Source organism: Triplophysa dalaica, chromosome 10 (assembly GCF_015846415.1).
Source record: "Triplophysa dalaica isolate WHDGS20190420 chromosome 10, ASM1584641v1, whole genome shotgun sequence".
In the NCBI taxonomy this organism is placed as follows: domain Eukaryota; kingdom Metazoa; phylum Chordata; class Actinopteri; order Cypriniformes; family Nemacheilidae; genus Triplophysa; species Triplophysa dalaica.
The window spans coordinates 9560615-9582315 of record NC_079551.1 but is presented as its reverse complement, the minus strand read 5'-3'; the positions used below and the strand labels follow the sequence as shown (position 1 = coordinate 9582315).

General features: G+C 37.8%; 5 protein-coding genes across 5 annotated transcripts; all 5 read right to left on the bottom strand.

Annotated features, from left to right (window-relative positions):
- Positions 1 to 747: 747 nt before the first annotated feature.
- LOC130430213 (granzyme-like protein 1) lies at positions 748 to 2810 on the bottom strand. Its single transcript, XM_056759238.1, has 6 exons — positions 2244 to 2810; positions 1905 to 2061; positions 1611 to 1737; positions 1262 to 1489; positions 953 to 1177; positions 748 to 832 (listed from the first exon to the last, which is right to left on the bottom strand). The coding sequence occupies exons 1-5, from the start codon at positions 2296 to 2298 to the stop codon at positions 1025 to 1027; spliced, it is 720 nt and encodes a 239-aa protein (XP_056615216.1). The 5' UTR covers positions 2299 to 2810; the 3' UTR covers positions 748 to 832; positions 953 to 1024.
- A 2518-nt stretch (positions 2811 to 5328) lies between these two features.
- On the bottom strand, positions 5329 to 6911 carry LOC130429938 (granzyme-like protein 1). The gene is made up of 4 exons (XM_056758792.1): positions 6625 to 6911; positions 5948 to 6068; positions 5631 to 5858; positions 5329 to 5546 (listed from the first exon to the last, which is right to left on the bottom strand). Exons 1-4 carry the CDS (start codon positions 6909 to 6911, stop codon positions 5394 to 5396), a joined length of 789 nt encoding a protein of 262 aa, XP_056614770.1. The 3' UTR covers positions 5329 to 5393.
- A 2085-nt stretch (positions 6912 to 8996) lies between these two features.
- Positions 8997 to 12566, bottom strand: LOC130429937 (granzyme-like protein 1). The gene is made up of 8 exons (XM_056758791.1): positions 12512 to 12566; positions 12154 to 12298; positions 11627 to 11747; positions 11276 to 11503; positions 10978 to 11191; positions 9565 to 9621; positions 9176 to 9232; positions 8997 to 9115 (listed from the first exon to the last, which is right to left on the bottom strand). Exons 1-8 carry the CDS (start codon positions 12564 to 12566, stop codon positions 8997 to 8999), a joined length of 996 nt encoding a protein of 331 aa, XP_056614769.1.
- Positions 12567 to 13090: 524 nt separating this feature from the next.
- LOC130430540 (granzyme B-like) lies at positions 13091 to 14523 on the bottom strand. Its single transcript, XM_056759668.1, has 5 exons — positions 14403 to 14523; positions 14064 to 14220; positions 13770 to 13896; positions 13433 to 13660; positions 13091 to 13332 (listed from the first exon to the last, which is right to left on the bottom strand). The coding sequence occupies exons 1-5, from the start codon at positions 14455 to 14457 to the stop codon at positions 13162 to 13164; spliced, it is 738 nt and encodes a 245-aa protein (XP_056615646.1). The 5' UTR covers positions 14458 to 14523; the 3' UTR covers positions 13091 to 13161.
- A 2206-nt stretch (positions 14524 to 16729) lies between these two features.
- On the bottom strand, positions 16730 to 18046 carry LOC130429935 (granzyme-like protein 1). The gene is made up of 4 exons (XM_056758790.1): positions 17760 to 18046; positions 17318 to 17438; positions 17001 to 17228; positions 16730 to 16916 (listed from the first exon to the last, which is right to left on the bottom strand). Exons 1-4 carry the CDS (start codon positions 18044 to 18046, stop codon positions 16764 to 16766), a joined length of 789 nt encoding a protein of 262 aa, XP_056614768.1. The 3' UTR covers positions 16730 to 16763.
- Between the last annotated feature and the right edge of the window lie 3655 nt (positions 18047 to 21701).

Here is a 21701-nt window from a genome sequence, read left to right as displayed (position 1 = left end):
GTCTGAGACTAGTCTTAAGGCCTGTATGGGAAACCGGCCCATAGAGTTTATCAGGTTTTGCATGTTCACTTATGGATTTTCATGACTCTTTGAATCCATAGCAGGTGCTGTGATATACGAGTATATCCTGTCATGTAGTCTCCAGATGGTTTATTCCAGTTTAAAGACATGATGCCACTTGCAACACCTCTACAAACAAGGGGATGTCCAGAGTCTCCCTGTGAATGACATTCAATGAGTCATTATTAAACATCAGTATGCAATAACAATAGACCTATACCTTAAAAAATCCTCACCTAAGTGTTTACCTGGAGTGCAGGAACGCAGGAGTTGCAGAATAGTTATAATCCAACAGATGTTCATTGCAGGCTTTGCTTGTCCCAAGTGTGAAACACAGTAAAAGTTTAGAAGTTTACTTTTGTAGGCTACTGTGTCAAAAGACCCTTACCAGGAATACAGATTGTAGATACTTTACCACACTTTAAATTCTGGTCAGTTTATCTGACATCGCATCTTTTGCTGACGTCATAACGTAACCACACTTTGGTGATGAGAAAACTGTACACCCGTGGGAAGAAACAAGTTTTAGTCAATAGGCTCTTTAGAAATTATTTAATGTAATGCAATGATAAATCCTGACCTCTTGTTGCTGAAAGAGTCGTATCAGGGCTTCATATCAAAAGTCTATGAGCCTTAGACTTGAAAACAATTGTATAACTTCTTTAAGTTTAAGTTATAACTCCTTTTCCACGGTGTCATTTTAGTACTTCCGGTACCAAATGGTCCTTTGTTGAATATTGAAGAATATGATCAATTCTCCACTTATTTGAATCTGTGTTATAAATATTCACCACTAGGTGTCAGTACGACCAGCTCGTGATTCAGATCATGTAGCCACAGAAAGTCAACAGACTTTTATGAGATTAAGTTTTATTTTAATCTAGTACATTACATTGCAGATGAAGAGCTTCTTTTTTTAAATGGCGATAATGTTACACATATTGTGTTTATCTGGTTTAGCCTTTCATATGTTGTTTTTCTTCATGATTTCATTAATCCATAGAAGGTGCTGAGAAACACGTGTGTATCCTGTAAGGTAGCCTTCGGTCTTCTCCATGTTAAAAGATACGATACCCATTACGATATCTTTACAGACAAGAGGACCTCCAGAGTCTCCCTGTTATTGACATTCAATGTGTTATTATTATGCTATTAAAATACAGCAATGCAACTTAAATGTTAAAGTTTATGAAATGCATACCTGTGCTGGGCCGAATGGGTCTTCGTTGCATATGACGTCAGGTTCAAAACAATGTGTGAGGTTTTTCAGAGTCACGTTTAATTCTCTCAGGACTGTCGATGGAGAATAATGTTTATGTATCATCGAGCCCCATCCCATAACCAAACAGTCCTTTAGAATTTTGTCATTCCAAGGATTTGGCAGGTCAATGATAGTCACAGTCTTGTTCAAAGTTGCTGGAGTTTTAAGCTAGATGGGAAGATGGGATGTTCTTGTGTGAGCAGTTAACTCTTTAGTTTATTAAAAAGATTATGAATTAACAACCTGAAAGACGTTTTGGTAAAAAAATCTGTAGACATTACAAACATACCTTTAGTAGCATGATGTCATTCCCGGGCTTGTTCTTAAAACCTGGATGTGGAAAGGAATCTACCTCTATACCATGGGGTAAAAACTTTTTGTCGCTCACGCCCAAATACACCTTGGGACGTCTGAAACTAACAGAAAAGTTGTTCATTAAATAATTCTTATATATAAAATGGAGTCAATTACACATAATGTCCACATAATACAAAAATCATTCTTGTCGAGTTGCTTCATATATCAACACACAGATCTTATCTTTTAACGTCATTGGTCACATGTAGCATGTTATATTACTTACTTCATTTTGCAGTGGGCGGCTGTCATCACAAAATCTTCTCTAACCAAAAAACCGTCACACGCTGTGTGGGTTATTGAGTCAAGAATGTAGACCATGTAAGGCCGACTGTGTGGAACGGACGCATGACCGCCGACGATACCATGATCCATGCCATCCCCTAAAAGAAAAAGTTTTGATGACACTTGTTTTCCTGTTTAGTTAACGCCTATAGTGAACATTTAACATATTAATGTGACCATTAACAATCAGATCTACTGAATTCCCTCCCTTTCTATAATTTTCTCGATGTCTAGGAAACAATTTTAAAGATAGAAATCCAGAAATGCATAAAGTGTTTACCTGGACTGCATGAATGCAGGAGTAGCAGAATAGTTATAAACCAACAGATGTTCATTGCAGTAATACTATGTGAACCACACTTAAGTTAAAATGTTTTCTGCTTTTATATTGAGTCAGAGGACACGTAGCAGGAAGACAGATGGCAAGAACTCCACCACACATTATATTCAGGTCAGTTTATCTAACATAGCATCTTGTCTTTTGCTGATGTCTCGTAAATGAACCACATTTTTTATGACACAAAACACATCACGCTGGGAGGACTTTATTTTACTGATCTGATTTGTGTTCTCAGTAATAACCTCTTTTTAGCCAAAATATGTTGCTCCCTAAAAAACTGAAATGTTGATTCATTGACTGGATTGATTTAGTAGTTATACTGTAGTTAGGGACTACATGATGTTTAAGGAAAACATAAGAATGATTTTTTTTAAACCCGTTGTGGGGTTCAAAGCCCCCAGCCATTTTATTACTGCATTACCATCTTTTGAACATCACTTCTTATGGTTTTCCATCTAATCTAACCAAGTGGTGTAGTAAAATATTTATTATGTTTTCTTGTTTATTTACTATTTGACTGATTTTCATCATGGTTTATTTATTGATGTTTAATGTTCATTCATGTTTATTTAGTTTTATTTTTGGTTTTATTTTTAAGATAAAACTGTTTATACTGTAAATTTATTAAGCAAATTGTGTTGTCAGAGTTGGGGCATTTTACCCGCCTGTGGCACATTTTTTTCCCCTCCGCAGAAATCTAAAAGCATTAAAAACTAGTGGTGGGCATAGATTATTTTTTTTAATCTAGATTAAAATGGCTCATTTGAATTCTGCCGAAGGCATTCAGAATATGTGTGCTACCCAAATAATGACTAAAAGTAAGTCTTTGAGAACGGGTGTCTCAAGCCAGGTGGCGCATTAGACCAGGGGCTCATCTCCTGTTTCCAAAATGCATCACAAACTGCTTGAGAAAGCTGTTCTACTATGATAATTTGTGATGAAAATTAAATTATGTTCAATAAAATGTACTTGTGTTTACTTTCGCATTAGCTAAGGGATGATTTGCGTTTAGGTGGTACTTGAGACTGGAAGAGCTCCTACAGTACATTTACATTTAGTCATTTAGCAGACCCTTTTATCCAAAGCGATTTACAAAGAGTGAGGGAGCAACAAGCGATGTCATACAGGAGCCATAATACATTAGATCTCAATACAAAGTTACTGGTTTCAACTAAAGCTAGACCACTACCTGTTGAGAGAAAGCGTTTTTTTTTTTAAACCAATTGTATGTAAACCAATTCCGTACATTTAACCAATTCCACATTGAACAAGGTGCAAACAACCTTAGTCTTGTCGATGTTTCCATTGGGAAGCTTCTTAAAAATGAATATTCCCTGAAGAAAACCCGGCGGCTTCATAGCTGCATCCATGTTAGCACGTCACGTTTGATGCGGTAATTTCACAGTAACGTTATGTTGTGTTCAGACCAAACGCGAATGGCGCGTCAAGCGAGAGTGATTTACATGTTAAATCAATGCAAAGACGCGATAGACCTACTTGCGGCGCGAATCGCGCGAATGACGCCCTGGTTATGAGATGATGAGGCGGCTTCTGCTTCCGCGAATGACGCGAATCAAGCGAGTTGAAAAATCTCGTTCTCGCCCCGTACAGTGCAGTTAAGCTGGTATACATCCGCGCTAAAATATCAAGGTGAAAGTCATCATAGCTTGCGTAGTATAGACCCAGCTCCCAACCCAACTTTGAGAATAGATTAACGGCGACATTTTTTTTATGATGCGATAAGAGTCTCACGTTAACGCAGCACGTCAACGCCGTTAACGGCCCACCACTATTAAAAACGTTTTCATACTTCATACTTGATAACCATTCTAGAAACATTTAACTTTAAATTACACAATCCTTAAGGGAATAGTGAAAACAAAGGTTTTGTAAGAACTTTAATAAATCTGTATTTTTATTAACTTGGTGGCACTGTATTTTATTTTGAGCCTCTTTCTTTCAATTTGACATTTTGTTTTAAGATATAAGATATAAAGTTTAAAGTTATTTTTCATCAAGACACCTCTAACATAAAGATGGTCTGGGACTAGTCTTAAGGCCTGTATGGGAAACCGGCCCATAGAGTTTATCAGGTTTTGCATGTTCACTTATGGATTTTTATGACTCTTTGAATCCATAGCAGGTGCTGTGATATACGAGTATGTCCTGTCATGTAGTCTCCAGATGGTTTATTCCAGTTTAAAGACATGATGCCACTTGCAACACCAGTGAATGACATTCAATGAGTCATTATTAAACATCAGTATGCAATAACAATAGACCTATACCTTAAAAAATCCTTACCTTAGAAATCCAGAAATGTATAAAGTGTTTACCTGGAGTGCAGGAACGCAGGAGTTTCAGAATAGTTATAATCCAACAGATGTTCATTGCAGGCTTTGCTTGTGCCAATTGTGAACTGCAATAAAAGTCTAGAAGTTTACTTTTGTACTGTGTTAAAAGACCCTTACCAGGCATACAGATTATAGAAACTTTACCACACTTTAAATTCTGGTCAGTTTATCTGACATCTCGCTCTTTTGCTGCTGTCGTAACACACTTTGGTGATGAGAAAACTGTACGCCCGTGGGAAGAAACAAGTTTTTCTAGTCAATAGGCTCTATAGACATTATTTAAGTTTTCCCAAAATACGTTGTCCTCCAAACAATCTTACTATGATGCAATGATAAATCATGACCTCTGGATTGACGTTGATGAAAGAGTCGCATCAGGGCTTCATATCAAAAGTCTATGAGCCTTAGACCTGAACAATATAGTATATCTTCATTTAAGTTTAAGTTATAACTCCTTTACCACGGTGTCATTTGAGTACTTCCAGTACCAGATTGTCGTTTGTTGAATATTGAAGAATATGCTCAATTCTCCACTTATTTGAATCTGTGTTATAAAGATTCACCACTAGGTGGCAGTACGACCAGCTCGTGATTCAGATCATGTAGCCACAGAAAGTCAACAGACTTTTATAAGATTAAGTTTTATTTTAATCGAGTACATTACATTGCAGATGAAGAAATTCTTTTTTTAAATGGCGTTAATGTTACACATATTGTGTTTATCTGGCTCAGCCTTTCATATGTTGTTTTTCTTCATGATTTCATTAATCCATAGAAGGTGCTGAGAAATACGTGTGTATCCTGTAAGGTAGCCTTCGGTCTTCTCCAGGTTAAAAGACACAATACCCATTACGATATCTTTACAGACAAGAGGACCTCCAGAGTCTCCCTGTTATTGACATTCAATGTGTTATTTTTATACTATTAAAATACAGCAACGCAACTTCAATGTTAAAGTTTATGAAATGCATACCTGTGCTGGGCCGAATGGGTCTTCGTTGCATATGACGTCAGGTTCAAAACAATGTGCGAGGTTTTTCAGAGTCACGTTTAATTCTCTCAGGACTGTCGATGGAGAATAATGTTTATGTATCATCGAGCCCCATCCCATAACCAAACAGTCCTTGAACATTTTGTCATTCCAAGGATTTGGCAGGTCAATGATAGTCACAGTCTTGTTCAAAGTTGCTGGAGTTTTAAGCTAGATGGGAAGATGGGATGTTCTTGGGTAAGCAGATAACTCTTTTGTTTATTTAAGGTTAAAACAATCTGCAGACATTACACACATACCTTTAGTAGCATGATGTCATTCCCGGGCTTGTTCTCGAAACCTGGATGTGGAAAGGAATCGACATCTATACCAGTGGGTAACAAAGTTGTGTCACTGACGCCCAAATACACCTTGAAAGTACTAAACAAACAGGAAGAAACAATCTCAAGCAGCTAATCTAACTACCCATGCCCGAAAGAAAAGGTTTATAAACTAAATAGAAAATGCTCAGCTTTTATCTGCATTACATACACTGACCATTTTTCAGTAAGTGTAGGTTGTAGTAAGGGATAAACCAGTATAGGTATCAGGCCTGATACTAAGCTCATGTACTCGTAAAAATGCACCGAAAACAAAGACCGATACCTCATGTGACATAAAGTACCCTCCATAATTATTGGCACCCCTGGTTAAGATGTGTTCTTTGGGTTCAAATAAATTCAGTTTTGTTCAAAATAATACAGGACCCAAAGGAAAAAAAGATGAAAATCCAACTTTTAATTCAAGTGCATTTATTCAGTGGGAAAAAAATCCCACGTTAAAAATGAATTATTTTACATCAAATCATGTGTGCCACAATTATTAGCACCTCTGATTTTAATACTTTATACAACCTCCATTTGCCAACAAAACAGCACCTAATCTTCTCCCATAATGTTTCACAAGATGGGAGAATACAGAAAGAGGGATCTTCGACCATTCCTCTTTGCACAATCTCTCTAAATCATCCAGCGACCTGGGTCCTCTCCTCTGCACTCTCCTCTTCAGCTCACTCCACAGATTTTCAATGGGGTTGAGGTCTGGGGACTGAGATGGCCATGGGAGGAGCTTGATTCTGTGTCTGGTGAACCAGTTCTGTGTAGATTTGGCCACATGTTTAGGGTCATTATCTTGCTGAAAGACCCAGTGATGACCCATCTTCAGCTTTCGGGCAGAGGCCACCAGATTTTGCTTTAAAATGTCCTGGTATTTCAAAGCATTCATGATGCCATTCACCCTTACAATGTTCCCAGGGCCTCTGGAAGAGAAACAGGCCCACAGCATCACCAACCCTCCCCCATACCTCACAGTGGGCATGAGGTGCTTTTCTGCATACTCTCATACTTTGTGACCCCAAGATGCTACCATTTGTTGGAATTGTTTCAGAGTGAGCTTTAGAGAACTTTTTATTTCTCTTACCATCCTCCTCATTGTGCGTGGAGGCAAAATTAACATGCGTCCTCGTCCAGGCTTGTGTACCACTGTTCCAGTTGTTTTAAACTTCTTAATGATTCCTCTGACAGTAGATATTGGCAGGTGCAGGCGAGTGGCTATTTTCTTGTAGCCATTGCCTGACTTGTGAAGGCCGAAACACATCTGCCTTACTTGAATGGTGTGTTCCTTTGTCTTTCCCATGTTGAAGAGTGGATAAGGGAAATGGTCTTAAAATTCACTTGAGTTGAAGCTTACATTCTTCTACAATTTTCACTGTAACTCACAGAAATTTGTTGTGAAATTTGCTTTGAACGTTTGTGAAAAGACCTGAAAATTATATTTAAATAAGTATTTTTTCATAAGGTGTTTGCAGCGTTGTTTGTTATTATGAAGCTATTCTATTTTTATATTTCTCACTGTGTTTTGAAAGTTAATCTTTTTGAATTAAAATGAGTCTTTTCAGTGCAACGTGTGTTTGAAAATGCGCCACAATGAAACGCCATTTCCTCCACCCCCATCTTCATCTCATCCTCACAACGTGCAGCAGCCATTTTACAACAAAGAAACGGAACAAAGAACGGTATTGTCAGGGGTCAGGTGTCAGTTCCATTTAAATTTGGAATATTAAATTAAAATACAGGGGGGCACGGTGGCTTAGTGGTTAGCACGTTCTCCTCACACCTCCAGGGTTGGGGGTTCGATTCCCGCTTTGCATGTTCTCCCCGTACCTCGGGGGTTTCCTCCGGGTGCTCCGGTTTCCTCCCCTGGTCCAAAGACATGCATGGTAGGTTGATTGGCATCTCTGGAAAAATTGTCCGTAGGGTGTGAGTGTGTGAGTGAATGAGTGAGTGTGTGTGCCCTGCGATGGGTTGGCACTCCATCCTCCATGTATCCTACCTTGATGCCCGATGACTCCTGAGATAGGCACAGGCTCCCCGTGACCCGAGGTAGTTCGGATAAGCGGTAGAAAATGGAATGGAAATGAAAATATTAAATTGGGCTAATAAAAAGCTTTAACATAAAATCAGCGTGAAAGCCTTGCTGTTATGATAAAGCAAACAATGGTTCTGTATAATGCTTCATTGAATCCAAGAGTGCTCTTTCTTAACATTTGTTAATCTTGTCACGATGAAACCGTCTATAAGCACTCAATTACAAATACTAATACCTAACTGAACTGCATTTTTCCATTACACAGGTGATTATGATGTATTGCTGTATAAATGCCACCATTCCCTGATCCAAACCCTCAGCCCAAGTGCCCTTGGATCAACCTAGTGGCAGAGCGGCAAGAAAGAGATTGTGCAACACCATTTTGATAACTCATCTTGAATAAAAGACAAATCAAACAAGCTTGGGCCATTTTATTTGTAACCATCCTGGATAACAGGTAGTGATCAGAATTTGACCATCAACAAGATATATTTTTATACACTCCAATAGTGCGTTAGCAAATTTCCGTTTGTAGCAACACTTTCTCCAGCTTCAGTTTTGTCAATGTCTTGTTGTTTTAAGGCATATATTCAATCTTTGAGGACTCTGTTTAGAAAATAAATTTGTGTTAGTCTCTACCCCTTGTTCTAGAAATCAAATTCACAATATATTAAAAAAGAAAACGAAATATAACCCAATAAGATCAAATGTCCCTCACCTCTGTACCAGTTCTCTCTGTCGACTCTGAGGTAGGTCTTTCCATTGATATGGACTCCTACAACAGTTATTGCAGTCAGAAAACAGTTGAGGGAATGAACTTATTGTTTTTAATATATTGTTCAGATGGTGTCTGATTTGTGAGATGCGCTTGGTTAGACAAATTCGGGCCGAGTACCAAAACATCCTTGTAGCCAATGAGCAGGAAGGTGCACAGGATTGACATTAGTTGAGCCGAGCGCTGAATAAAGCGAAAGATGGTGGTAGGATCTTGTCTGTGCTGATGATTTGAACATCAACAATGGCTATGAGAAATCGGACATCCAGCCTTTTAGCACAATCATCTGAACAATATATTAAAAAATCAGAAGAAATATTACCCAATTAGATCAATTGTCCCTCACCTTTGTACCAGTTTTCTCTGTCGACTCTGAGGTAGGTCTTTCCGTTGATATGGACTCCTACATCAGTTATTGCAGTCAGAAAACAGTTGAGGTAATAAATGTATTGTTAAAGGCGGGGTGTCCGATTTCTGAATTACGCTTGTTTAGACAAATTCGGGCCGAGTACCAAAACATCCTTGTAGCCAATCAGCAGTAAGGTGCACAGGATTGACATTAGTTGAGCCGAGCGCTGAATAAAGCGAAAGATGGTGGGATCTTGTCTGTGCTGATGATTTGAACATCAACAATGGCTATGAGAAATCGGACATCCAGCTTTTAAGCACAATCATCTGAACAATATATTAAAAAAGCAAAAGAAATATTACCCAATAAGGTCAATTGTCCCTCACCTTTGTACCAGTTTTCTCTGTCGACTCTGAGGTAGGTCTTTCCATTGATATGGACTCCTACAACAGTTATTGCAGTCAGAAAACAGTTGAGGGAATGAACTTATTGTTTTTAATATATTGTTCAGATGGTGTCCGATTTGTGAGATACGCTTGGTTAGACAAAGTCGGGCCGAGTACCAAAATAACCTTGTAGCCAATGAGCAGGAAGGTGCAAAGGATTGACATTAGTCGAGCACTGACGAAAGCGAAAGATGGAGGTTGGGGTGAGTCTGTTTTGGTTATTTGAACATCTGAACAATATATTTAACAAGCAAATGAATTATAAACCAATAAGGTCAAATGTCCCTCACCTTTGTACCAGTTTTCTCTGTCGACTCTGAAGAAGACCTTTTGGTTGATATGGACTCCTAAAACATTTATTGCAGGACATGAATTTATATTAAAGTAAAGAGCAACCGTCTGAGGGAGCTGCTTCAGTGTCCGATGCAATGAATGAAAATAGTTATCTAAACAGGTGCGTTTTTTACTTTTTTCTTTAATAAAAAATTCACTTACTGTTTTTTCCTTTTGCTTGTTTACTGGTGAGTGAGTTTCAGTACCTGCAATTGCACAAAGGTTGTGAAACACCATCTCTACACTACCATAAACTACTTAGGAAATAGCAATGGAGCTGCATCTGCGAATCCGTCAGTTCACATTAAACTTTGTGCAAGCTTTTCTGCTAGAGTATAAGGGAGTATAGTGATATAGTATTGCCACTTTGTTTAATGTTCTTGTATTTCACTTTTACTTAGAAGATATCAAAATTGTTATACGAAAATCCGGGAACATTTAATTTGAATAAATAACACTACCATCATTAGTGATTGTTTTGAGGAATACTGAAAAGTATCTTAAACATTAAATCTCAACAGAGCCTCTTATAGAGCTCTTAAGGGTAGAGAATGCCATTTTATCTGCGTGCATGCAGTGATGGCCAGGTGTAGCGTGAACATTTGTTATACAAATAGAAAGCACCCTAAGCAGAATTTTATCTGGGGACCCTTCTGTGCTACCAAAATAACTAATTTACGCATTATAATTTTTTTTGTAGCTGTGTTTATTTGCTTACATCATACCAATGTTCTTACCCTTCTACGGATTTTAATTGTAACAGTAGTAAACCCACAGGAGTGATCAGGTGTTTATTTGCACTTAAAAATTCAAAGTCTTGCAGTACCAATTGGCATACTTAATGTGATGTAGTGGAAATAAGCGAAATAAACCATTAGACAATATGTAAGGAATACCGCCGATTGGTTCGCTAGTCCTTGGGCCGGCTCTGCAAATAGATCATTTAGATTATACAAAGCAACACTTTAAAGGAGTGCTTTTGTAAGCTACTTTACATATCAGATGTTTTTTTTCTTTAAACGGCTCGAATACAAAATGTTTTGACTATATCTAGCTTTGCCTTACGGGGTACTATCCAATAAGGTATGTTTTTTTTCTTCATGATTTCATTAATCCATAGAAGGTGCTGAGAAATACGTGTGTATCCTGTAAGGTAGCCTTCGGTCTTCTCCAGGTTAAAAGACACAATACCCATTACGATATCTTTACAGACAAGAGGACCTCCAGAGTCTCCCTGTTATTGACATTCAATGTGTTATTTTTATACTATTAAAATACAGCAACGCAACTTCAATGTTAAAGTTTATGAAATGCATACCTGTGCTGGGCCGAATGGGTCTTCGTTGCATATGACGTCAGGTTCAAAACAATGTGTGAGGTTTTTCAGAGTCACGCTTAATTCTCTCAGGACTGTCGATGGAGAATAATGTTTATGTATCATCGAGCCCCATCCCATAACCAAACAGTCCTTGAACATTTTGTCATTCCAAGGATTTGGCAGGTCAATGATAGTCACTGTCTTGTTCAAAGTTGCTGGAGTTTTAAGCTAGATGGGAAGATGGGATGTTCTTGGGTGAGCAGATAACTCTTTTGTTTATTTAAAAGGTTATATAATAAAAAACTTAAGGAAGTTTTGGTTAAAAGAAATCTGTAGAAATTACACCCATACCTCCAGTAGCATGATGTCATTCCCGGGCTTGTTCTCGAAACCTGGATGTGGAAACGAATTGACCTCTATACCAGTGGGTAACAAAGTTGTGTCACTGACGCCCAAATACACCTTGAGAGTACTAAACAAACAGGAAGAAACAATCTTAAGCAACGTATCTTACTACCCATGCCCTAAAGAAAAGGTTTATAAGATAAATTGAAAATGCTCAGGTTTCACCTTTTATATGCGTTACATACACTGACCATTATATTAGTAAGTTTAGGTTGTAGTTAGGGATGCACCAGTATAGGTATCAGGCCTGATTATAAGGTCATGTACTCGTAAACATGTACCGATACCTCATGTGACAGAACTGATTGTAAAGTTTCTGTTGTCTCAGGACCATTTCAATTTTATTGTCCACATAATAGAAAAATCATCCATTTCAGTTAAGGTGTACCTGAGCATCTTTACAGTCCGTTGCAGAGCATTCAACACACAGATCTTTTGACGGTAAAGGTGACTTATAGTATATATTTATTCACCTTTTTTTGCAGTTGGCGGCTGTCATCACAAAATCTTCTCTTACCAAAAAACCGGCACACACCATTTTCCTTGTTGAGTCTTGAATGTAGACCATGTAAGGCCGACTGTGTGGAACGGACACTTGACCCCCAACAATACAGTCACCTTAACAGAGATTGTTTTAAAGCCAAACCATTTGGTGTTTATATTAATGCTAATAATAAGCAACATCAAACATATTAACAAAACTAAGGATTGAGAAAATAAATGATCTACTATATATTTTTTAATTGTTATTGTAGACAAGTCTATGAAACAATTTCAAAAGCTATAAAAAATCTTCTGTGTGTAAAAACTTTTGTGATATAAAGTGTTTACCTGGAGTGCAGGAATGCAGCAGTAACAAGACAGTAATAAACCAACAGATGTTCATTGTAGTAATGCAAAGTGTGAACCACACTAGTATAAACATTTTCAGATTTTATACGGAGTCAGAGGACACGTAGCAGGAAGATAGAAGGTAGAAACTTGACCACACATTTGATCAGATCATTTTATCTAGGCATCTTTTGCTGATGTCTCGTAATGTAACCACAGCTAATAAATACACACATGGGAGGAAAAATAGTTGTCAATAACAGATTATTTAGGGATTATTCAAATTTTTCTAAAACACTTACATAGTAATTCATATTATTATGTGGGCTATATTATAATGAGGCACAACAAAAAAGCTTTAATTTCATTACATTAGTGTTGTTGCGTTATATTCCAGTTCCTTTATTCTTTTGGATTGCAATTTCTTAAATAAAGGGGTTATACCCAGTGCTTATTACGCAGTTGTTTGAATGTTTTAAACTTTGACCTCAAAATGGCGCTGGTTGACGGTTGTAATGAGGTTGTTTATATTACAAATGTAACACATGGAAAAGAAAAAAAACATCAAGAGACTTTGGAAGGAATGCAATAAGGAAACTTTTATTTGAATTTTGTACATTATATTGCAGGTACACATCTTTTTAAATGGCTCAAATGTTGACTTTATCAGCTTTGTTTGCCTTAGTCATGACTTTATTAATCCATAGTAGGTGCTGAGATATACGAGTATATCCTGATATGTAGTCTTCAGATATCCCGATGTAGAAAGACACAATGCCTTGTGCAACACCTCCACAAATAAAAGGGCCTCCAGAGTCTCCCTGTGAATGACATGAAGTTAATTGTAAATACTTAATCATTCTACAATAAAATAAACTGTTCCCGTTCAACATTAAAAGCAACATTTTATCAAATACATACCAGTGATGGCCCAACTTTGCCTTTATGGCATATAATATCAGGCTTGCCACAGTTTGCGTCACTTGTAAGAGTCACTTTTAATTCTCTCAGGACTGTCGATGGAGAATCGTGATCATATATCGTCGAGCCCCATCCCATAACCAAACAGTCCTTAGAGATTTTGTCATTCCAAGGATTTGGCAGGTCAATGATAGTCACAGTCTTGTTCAAAGTTACTGGAGTTTTAAGCTAAATGGGAAGATGGGATGTTCTTGTGTGAGCAGATACCTCATAGGTTTTTTGATAGAACGAACACATTGAAATTTTTTGATGGCAAATAAGAACAACAGAGACACACCTTTAGAAGCATGATGTCGTTACCCATATTGTTCTTGAAACCTGGATGTGGAAAGGAATCTACCTCTATACCATGGGGTAAAAACTTTGTGTCGCTCACGCCCAAATACACCTTGGGATGTCTGAAACTAACAGAAAAGTTGTTCTTTAAATTATTCTTATATATAAAATTGAGTCAATTACACATAATGTCCACATAATACAAAAATCATTCTTGTCGAGTTGCTTCAAATATCAACACACAGATCTTATCTTTTAATGTCATTGGTCACATGTAGCATGTTATATTACTTACTCTTTATTGCAGTGGGCGGCTGTCATCACAAAATCTTCTCTCACCAAAAAACCGTCACACGCTGTGTGGGTTATTGAGTCAAGAATGTAGACCATGTAAGGCCGACTGTGTGGAACGGACGCATGACCGCCGACGATACCATGATCCATGCCATCCCCTAAAAGAAAAAGTTTTGATGACACTTGTTTTCCTGTTTAGTTAATGCCTATAGTGAACATTTAATATGTTAATGTGACCATTAACAATCAGATCTACTGAATTCCCTCCCTTTCTATAATTTCCTCCAAGTCTAGGAAACAATTTTAAAGATAGAAATCCAGAAATGCATAAAGTGTTTACCTGGACTGCATGAATGCAGGAGTAGCAGAATAGTTATAAACCAACAGATGTTCATTGCAGTAATACTATGTGAACCACACTTAAGTTAAAATGTTTTCTGCTTTTATATTGAGTCAGAGGACACGTAGCAGGAAGACAGATGGCAAGAACTTCACCACACATTAAATCCAGGTCAGTTTATCTAACATAGCATCTTGTCTTTTGCTGATGTCTCGTAAATGAACCACATTTTGGTGACACAAAACAGATCACGCTGGCAGGACTTTATTTTACTGATCTGATTTGTGTTTTCAGTAATAGCCTCTTATACATTCTCCCAAAATATGTTGCTCCCTAAAAAACTGAAATGTTGATTCATTGACTGGATTGATTTAGTAGTTATACTGTAGTTAGGGACTACATGATGTTTAAGGAAAACATAAGAATGATTTTTTTTAAACCCGTTGTGGGGTTCAAAGCCCCCAGCCATTTTATTACTGCATTACCATCTTTTGAACATCACTTCTTTTGGTTTTCCATCTAATCTAACCAAGTGGTGTAGTAAAATATTTATTATGTTTTTTTTGTTTATTTACTATTTGACTGATTTTCATCATGGTTTATTTATTGATGTTTAATGTTCATTCATGTTTATTTAGTTTTATTTTTGGTTTTATTTTTAAGCTAAAACTGCTTATACTGTAAATGTATTAAGCAAATTGTGTTGTCAGAGTTGGGGCATTTTACCCCGTCTTTGGTACATTTTTCCCCCTCCGCAGAAATCTAAAAGCATTAAAAATCTTTTCATACTTCATACTTGATAACCATTCTAGACACATTTGAATCTTTTTTTTTAACTTGGTGGGACTGTATTTTATTTTACGCCTCTTTCTTTTAATTTGACATTTTGTTTATTTGCTTATTTGGCAGTTCTTGAATGTCTTTAACTTAGATCACTAGGTGGAAGTGGTGGCCAGCTGTAGTTTTTGCATTATCTAGCTACCTTTCATCAGGTGGAAAAGTAAAAACATCAACAGTCGTTTGAATGAATGCTAAAAGTTATTTTAATCTACAACATTGCAGATACAGATCTTTTTTAAATGGCTGAAATGTTAAAAATGTTGGGGCAGTTTCCCAGACAGGGATTATTTAAAAACAGGACAAGGCCTTAGGATATTTAAGTATTGTGAAAAATATATATGTTTTACAAAAAATATTACTGGTGTGCATCTTGAGACAAAACAATCGCAATGATATATTTAAAGATATAAGATATAAAGTTTAAAGTTGTTTTCCATCAAGACACCTCTAACATAAAGATGGTCTGGGACTAGTCTTAAGGCCTCTATGGGAAACCGGTCCATAGAGTTTATCAGGTTTTGCATGTTCACTTATGGATTTTTATGACTCTTTGAATCCATAGCAGGTGCTGTGATATACGAGTATATCCTGTCATGTAGTCTCCAGATGGTTTATTCCAGTTTAAAGACATGATGCCACTTGCAACACCTCTACAAACAAGGGGATGTCCAGAGTCTCCCTGTGAATGACATTCAATGAGTCATTATTAAACATCAGTATGCAATAACAATAGACCTATACCTTAAAAAATCCTCACCTAAGTGTTTACCTGGAGTGCAGGAACGCAGGAGTTGCAGAATAGTTATAATCCAACAGATGTTCATTGCAGGCTTTGCTTGTGCCAATTGTGAACTGCAATAAAAGTCTAGAAGTTTACTTTTGTACTGTCTTAAAAGACCCTTACCAGGAGTACAGATTGTAGATACTTTACCACACTTTAAATTCTGGTCAGTTTATCTGAGATCTCGCTCTTTTGCTGCTGTCGTAACACACTTTGGTGATGAGAAAACTGTACACCCGTGGGAAGAAACAAGTTTTTCTAGTCAATAGGCTCTATAGACATTATTTAAGTTTTCCCAAAATACGTTGTCCTCCAAACAATTTTACTATGATGCAATGATAAATCATGACCTCTGGATTGACGTTGATGAAAGAGTCGCATCAGGGCTTCATATCAAAAGTCTATGAGCCTTAGACCTGAACAATATAGTATAACTTCTTTAAGTTTAAGTTATAACTCCTTTACCACGGTGTCATTTTAGTACTTCTGATACCAAATTGTCCTTTGTTGAATATTGAAGAATATGCTCAATTCTCCACTTATTTGAATCTGTGTTATAAAGATTCACCACTAGGTGGCAGTACGACCAGCTCGTGATTCAGATCATGTAGCCACAGAAAGTCAACAGACTTTTATAAGATTAAGTTTTATTTTAATCTAGTACATTACATTGCAGATGAAGAAATTCTTTTTTAAATGGCGTTAATGTTACACATATTGTGTTTATCTGGCTCAGCCTTTCATATGTTGTTTTTCTTCATGATTTCATTAATCCATAGAAGGTGCTGAGAAATACGTGTGTATCCTGTAAGGTAGCCTTCGGTCTTCTCCAGGTTAAAAGACACAATACCCATTACGATATCTTTACAGACAAGAGGACCTCCAGAGTCTCCCTGTTATTGACATTCAATGTGTTATTATTATGCTATTAAAATACAGCAATGCAACTTCAATGTAAACGTTTATGAAATGCATACCTGTGCTGGGCCGAATGGGTCTTCGTTGCATATGACGTCAGGTTCAAAACAATGTGTGAGGTTTTTCAGAGTCACGTTTAATTCTCTCAGGACTGTCGATGGAGAATAATGTTTATATATCATCGAGCCCCATCCCATAACCAAACAGTCCTTTAGAATTTTGTCATTCCAAGGATTTGGCAGGTCAATGATAGTCACAGTCTTGTTCAAAGTTGCCGGAGTTTTAAGCTAGATGGGAATATGGGATGTTCTTGGGTAAGCAGATAACTCTTTTGTTTATTTAAGGTTAAAAAAATCTGCAGACATTACACACATACCTTTAGTAGCATGATGTCATTACCGGGCTTGTTCTCAAAACCTGCATGTGGAAAGGAATTGACCTCTATACCAGTGGGTAACAAAGTTGTGTCAATGACGCCCAAATACACCTTGAGAGTACTTAACAAACAGGAAGAAACAATCTAAAGCAACTAATCTTACTACTTTTTTAGCTTCAAATAAATTCATTTTTGTTCAAAATAATACAGGACCCAAAGGAAAAAAAGATGAAAATCCAGCCTTTAATTCAAGTGCATTTATTCAGTGGGAAAAAAATTCCACATTAAAAACTAATATTTTACAACAAATCATGTGTGCCACAATTATTAGCACCTCTGATGTTAATACTTTATACAACCTCCATTTGCCAACAAAACAGCACCTAATCTTCTCCCATAATGTTTCTCAAGATGGGAGAATACAGAAAGAGGGATCTTCGACCATTCCTCTTTGCACAATCTCTCTAAATCATCCAGCGACCTGGGTCCTCTCCTCTGCACTCTCCTCTTCAGCTCACTCCACAGATTTTCAATGGGGTTGAGGTCTGGGGACTGAGATGGCCATGGGAGGAGCTTGATTCTGTGTCTGGTGAACCAGTTCTGTGTAGATTTGGCCACATGTTTAGGGTCATTATCTTGCTGAAAGACCCAGTGATGACCCATCTTCAGCTTTCGGGCAGAGGCCACCAGATTTTGCTTTAAAATGTCCTGGTATTTCAAAGCATTCATGATGCCATGCACCCTTACAATGTTCCCAGGGCCTCTGGAAGAGAAACAGGCCCACAGCATCACCAACCCTCCCCCATACCTCACAGTGGGCATGAGGTGCTTTTCTGCATACTCTCATACTTTGTGACCCCAAGATGCTACCATTTGTTGGAATTGTTTCAGAGTGAGCTTTAGAGAACTTTTTATTTCTCTTACCATCCTCCTCATTGTGCGTGGAGGCAAAATTAACATGCGTCCTCGTCCAGGCTTGTGTACCACTGTTCCAGTTGTTTTAAACTTCTTAATGATTCCTCTGACAGTAGATATTGGCAGGTGCAGGCGAGTGGCTATTTTCTTGTAGCCATTGCCTGACTTGTGAAGGCCGAAACACATCTGCCTTACTTGAATGGTGTGTTCCTTTGTCTTTCCCATGTTGAAGAGTGGATAAGGGAAATGGTCTTAAAATTCACTTGAGTTGAAGCTTACATTCTTCTACAATTTTCACTGTAACTCACAGAAATTTGTTGTGAAATTTGCTTTGAACGTTTGTGAAAAGACCTGAAAATTATATTTAAATAAGTATTTTTTCATAAGGTGTTTGCAGCGTTGTTTGTTATTATGAAGCTATTCTATTTTTATATTTCTCACTGTGTTTTGAAAGTTAATCTTTTTGAATTAAAATGAGTCTTTTCAGTGCAACGTGTGTTTGAAAATGTGCCACAATGAAACGCCATTTCCTCCACCCCCATCTTCATCTCATCCTCACAACGTGCAGCAGCCATTTTACAACAAAGAAACGGAACAAAGAACGGTATTGTCAGGGGTCAGGTGTCAGTTCCATTTAAATTTGGAATATTAAATTAAAATACAGGGGGGCACGGTGGCTTAGTGGTTAGCACGTTCTCCTCACACCTCCAGGGTTGGGGGTTCGATTCCCGCTTTGCATGTTCTCCCCGTACCTCGGGGGTTTCCTCCGGGTGCTCCGGTTTCCTCCCCTGGTCCAAAGACATGCATGGTAGGTTGATTGGCATCTCTGGAAAAATTGTCCGTAGGGTGTGAGTGTGTGAGTGAATGAGTGAGTGTGTGTGCCCTGCGATGGGTTGGCACTCCATCCTCCATGTATCCTACCTTGATGCCCGATGACTCCTGAGATAGGCACAGGCTCCCCGTGACCCGAGGTAGTTCGGATAAGCGTTAGAAAATGGAATGGAAATTAAAATATTAAATTGGGCTAATAAAAAGCTTTAACATAAAATCAGCGTGAAAGCCTTGCTGTTATGATAAAGCAAACAATGGTTCTGTATAATGCTTCATTGAATCCAAGAGTGCTCTTTCTTAACATTTGTTAATGTTGTCACGATGAAACCGTCTATAAGCACTCAATTACAAATACTAATACCTAACTGAACTGCATTTTTCCATTACACAGGTGATTATGATGTATTGCTGTATAAATGCCACCATTCCCTGATCCAAACCCTCAGCCCAAGTGCCCTTGGATCAACCTAGTGGCAGAGCGGCAAGAAAGAGATTGTGCAACACCATTTTGATAACTCATCTTGAATAAAAGACAAATCAAACAAGCTTGGGCCATTTTATTTGTAACCATCCTGGATAACAGGTAGTGATCAGAATTTGACCATCAACAAGATATATTTTTATACACTCCAATAGTGCGTTAGCAAATTTCCGTTTGTAGCAACACTTTCTCCAGCTTCAGTTTTGTCAATGTCTTGTTGTTTTAAGGCATATATTCAATCTTTGAGGACTCTGTTTAGAAAATAAATTTGTGTTAGTCTCTGCCCCTTGTTCTAGAAATCAAATTCACAATATATTAAAAAAGAAAACGAAATATAAACCAATAAGATCAAATGTCCCTCACCTCTGTACCAGTTCTCTCTGTCGACTCTGAGGTAGGTCTTTCCATTGATATGGACTCCTACAACAGTTATTGCAGTCAGAAAACAGTTTAGGGAATGAACTTATTGTTTTTAATATATTGTTCAGATGGTGTCCGATTTGTGAGATACGCTTGTTTGGACAAAGTCGGGCCGAGTACCAAAATAACCTTTTAGCCAATGAGCAGGAAGGTGCAAAGGATTGACATTAGTCGGGCGCTGACGAAAGCGAAAGATGGAGGTTGGGGTGAGTCTGTTTTGGTGATTTGAACATCTGAACAATATATTTAACAAGCAAATGAATTATAAACCAATAAGGTCAAATGTCCCTCACCTTTGTACCAGTTTTCTCTGTCGACTCTGAGGTAGGTCTTTCCGTTGATATGGACTCCTACAACAGTTATTGCAGTCAGAAAACAGTTGAGGGAATGAACTTATTGTTTTTAATATATTGTTCAGATGGTGTCTGATTTGTGAGATACGCTTGGTTAGACAAATTCGGGCCGAGTACCAAAACATCCTTGTAGCCAATGAGCAGGAAGGTGCACAGGATTGACATTAGTTGAGCCGAGCGCTGAATAAAGCGAAAGATGGTGGTAGGATCTTGTCTGTGCTGATGATTTGAACATCAACAATGGCTATGAGAAATCGGACATCCAGCCTTTTAGCACAATCATCTGAACACTATATTAAAAAATCTGAAGAAATATTACCCAATTAGGTCAATTGTCCCTCACCTTTGTACCAGTTTTCTCTGTCGACTCTGAGGTAGGTCTTTCCGTTGATATGGACTCCTAAAACAGTTATTGCAGTCAGAAAACAGTTGAGGGAATGAATTCATTGTTAAAGGCGGGGTGTCCGATTTCTGAATTATGCTTGTTTAGACAAATTCGGGCCGAGTACCAAAACATCCTTGTAGCCAATCAGCAGTAAGGTGCACAGGATTGACATTAGTTGAGCCGAGCGCTGAATAAAGCGAAAGATGGTGGTAGGATCTTGTCTGTGCTGATGATTTGAACATCAACAATGACTATGAGAAATCGGACATCCAGCCTTTTAGCACAATCATCTGAACAATATATTTAACAAGCAAATGCATTATAACCCAATAAGGTCAATTGTCCCTCACCTTTGTACCAGTTCTCTCTGTCGACTCTGAAGTAGGTCTTTCCGTTGATATGGACTCCTACAACAGTTATTGCAGTCAGAAAACAGTTGAGGGAATGAACTTATTGTTTTTAATATATTGTTCAGATGGTGTCCGATTTGTGAGATACGCTTGGTTAGACAAATTCGGGCCGAGTACCAAAACAACCTTGTAGCCAATCAGCAGTAAAGTGCACAGGATTAACATTAGTCGAGCGCTGACGAAAGCGAAAGATGGAGGTTGGGGTGAGTCTGTTTTGTTGATTTGAACATCTGAACAATATATTTAACAAGCAAATGAATTATAAACCAATAAGGTCAATTGTCCCTCACCTTTGTACCAGTTTTCTCTGTCGAATCTGAAGTAGACCTTTTGGCTGATATGGACTCCTAAAACATTTATTGCAGTCAGAAAACAGTTGAGGTAATAAATGTATTGTTAAAGGCGGGGTGTCCGATTTCTGAATTACGCTTGTTTAGACAAATTCGGGCCGAGTACCAAAACATCCTTGTAGCCAATCAGCAGTAAGGTGCACAGGATTGACATTAGTCGAGCACTGACGAAAGCGAAAGATGGAGGTTGGGGCGAGTCTGTTTTGTTGATTTGAACATCTGAACAATATATTTAACAA

Bases quoted from the DNA above. Each gene is read 5' to 3' on its own strand.
- LOC130430213 (XM_056759238.1), bottom strand. From the start codon at position 2,298: ATGAACATCTGTTGGTTTATAACTATTCTGCTACTCCTGCATTCATGC. The intron at 1,738-1,904 runs GTAAGTAATATA...CTTTTCTGTTAG, and splicing joins GCCGCCCACTGCAAAATGAA to TTTCAGACGTCCCAAGGTGT. The intron at 1,178-1,261 runs GTATGCATTTCA...TGTCAATAACAG, and splicing joins ACCCATTCGGCCCAGCACAG to GGAGACTCTGGAGGTCCTCT.
- LOC130429935 (XM_056758790.1), bottom strand. From the start codon at position 18,046: ATGAATGCTTTGAAATACCAGGACATTTTAAAGCAAAATCTGGTGGCC. The intron at 17,229-17,317 runs GTATGTGTGTAA...ATTCCCATCTAG, and splicing joins ATGACATCATGCTACTAAAG to CTTAAAACTCCGGCAACTTT. The intron at 16,917-17,000 runs GTATGCATTTCA...TGTCAATAACAG, and splicing joins ACCCATTCGGCCCAGCACAG to GGAGACTCTGGAGGTCCTCT.
- LOC130430540 (XM_056759668.1), bottom strand. From the start codon at position 14,457: ATGAACATCTGTTGGTTTATAACTATTCTGCTACTCCTGCATTCATGC. The intron at 13,661-13,769 runs GTGTGTCTCTGT...CTTCCCATTTAG, and splicing joins ACGACATCATGCTTCTAAAG to CTTAAAACTCCAGTAACTTT. The intron at 13,333-13,432 runs GTATGTATTTGA...TGTCATTCACAG, and splicing joins GCAAAGTTGGGCCATCACTG to GGAGACTCTGGAGGCCCTTT.
- LOC130429937 (XM_056758791.1), bottom strand. From the start codon at position 12,566: ATGAACATCTGTTGGTTTATTACTGTCTTGTTACTGCTGCATTCCTGC. The intron at 11,504-11,626 runs GTATGGGTGTAA...CTTCCCATCTAG, and splicing joins ATGACATCATGCTACTGGAG to CTTAAAACTCCAGCAACTTT. The intron at 9,116-9,175 runs GTGAGGGACAAT...TATATTGTTCAG, and splicing joins CAGAGAAAACTGGTACAAAG to ATGATTGTGCTAAAAGGCTG.
- LOC130429938 (XM_056758792.1), bottom strand. From the start codon at position 6,911: ATGAATGCTTTGAAATACCAGGACATTTTAAAGCAAAATCTGGTGGCC. The intron at 6,069-6,624 runs GTCGAAGATCCC...CTGTTTGTTTAG, and splicing joins AGATTGTGCAAAGAGGAATG to TACTTTCAAGGTGTATTTGG. The intron at 5,547-5,630 runs GTATGCATTTCA...TGTCAATAACAG, and splicing joins ACCCATTCGGCCCAGCACAG to GGAGACTCTGGAGGTCCTCT.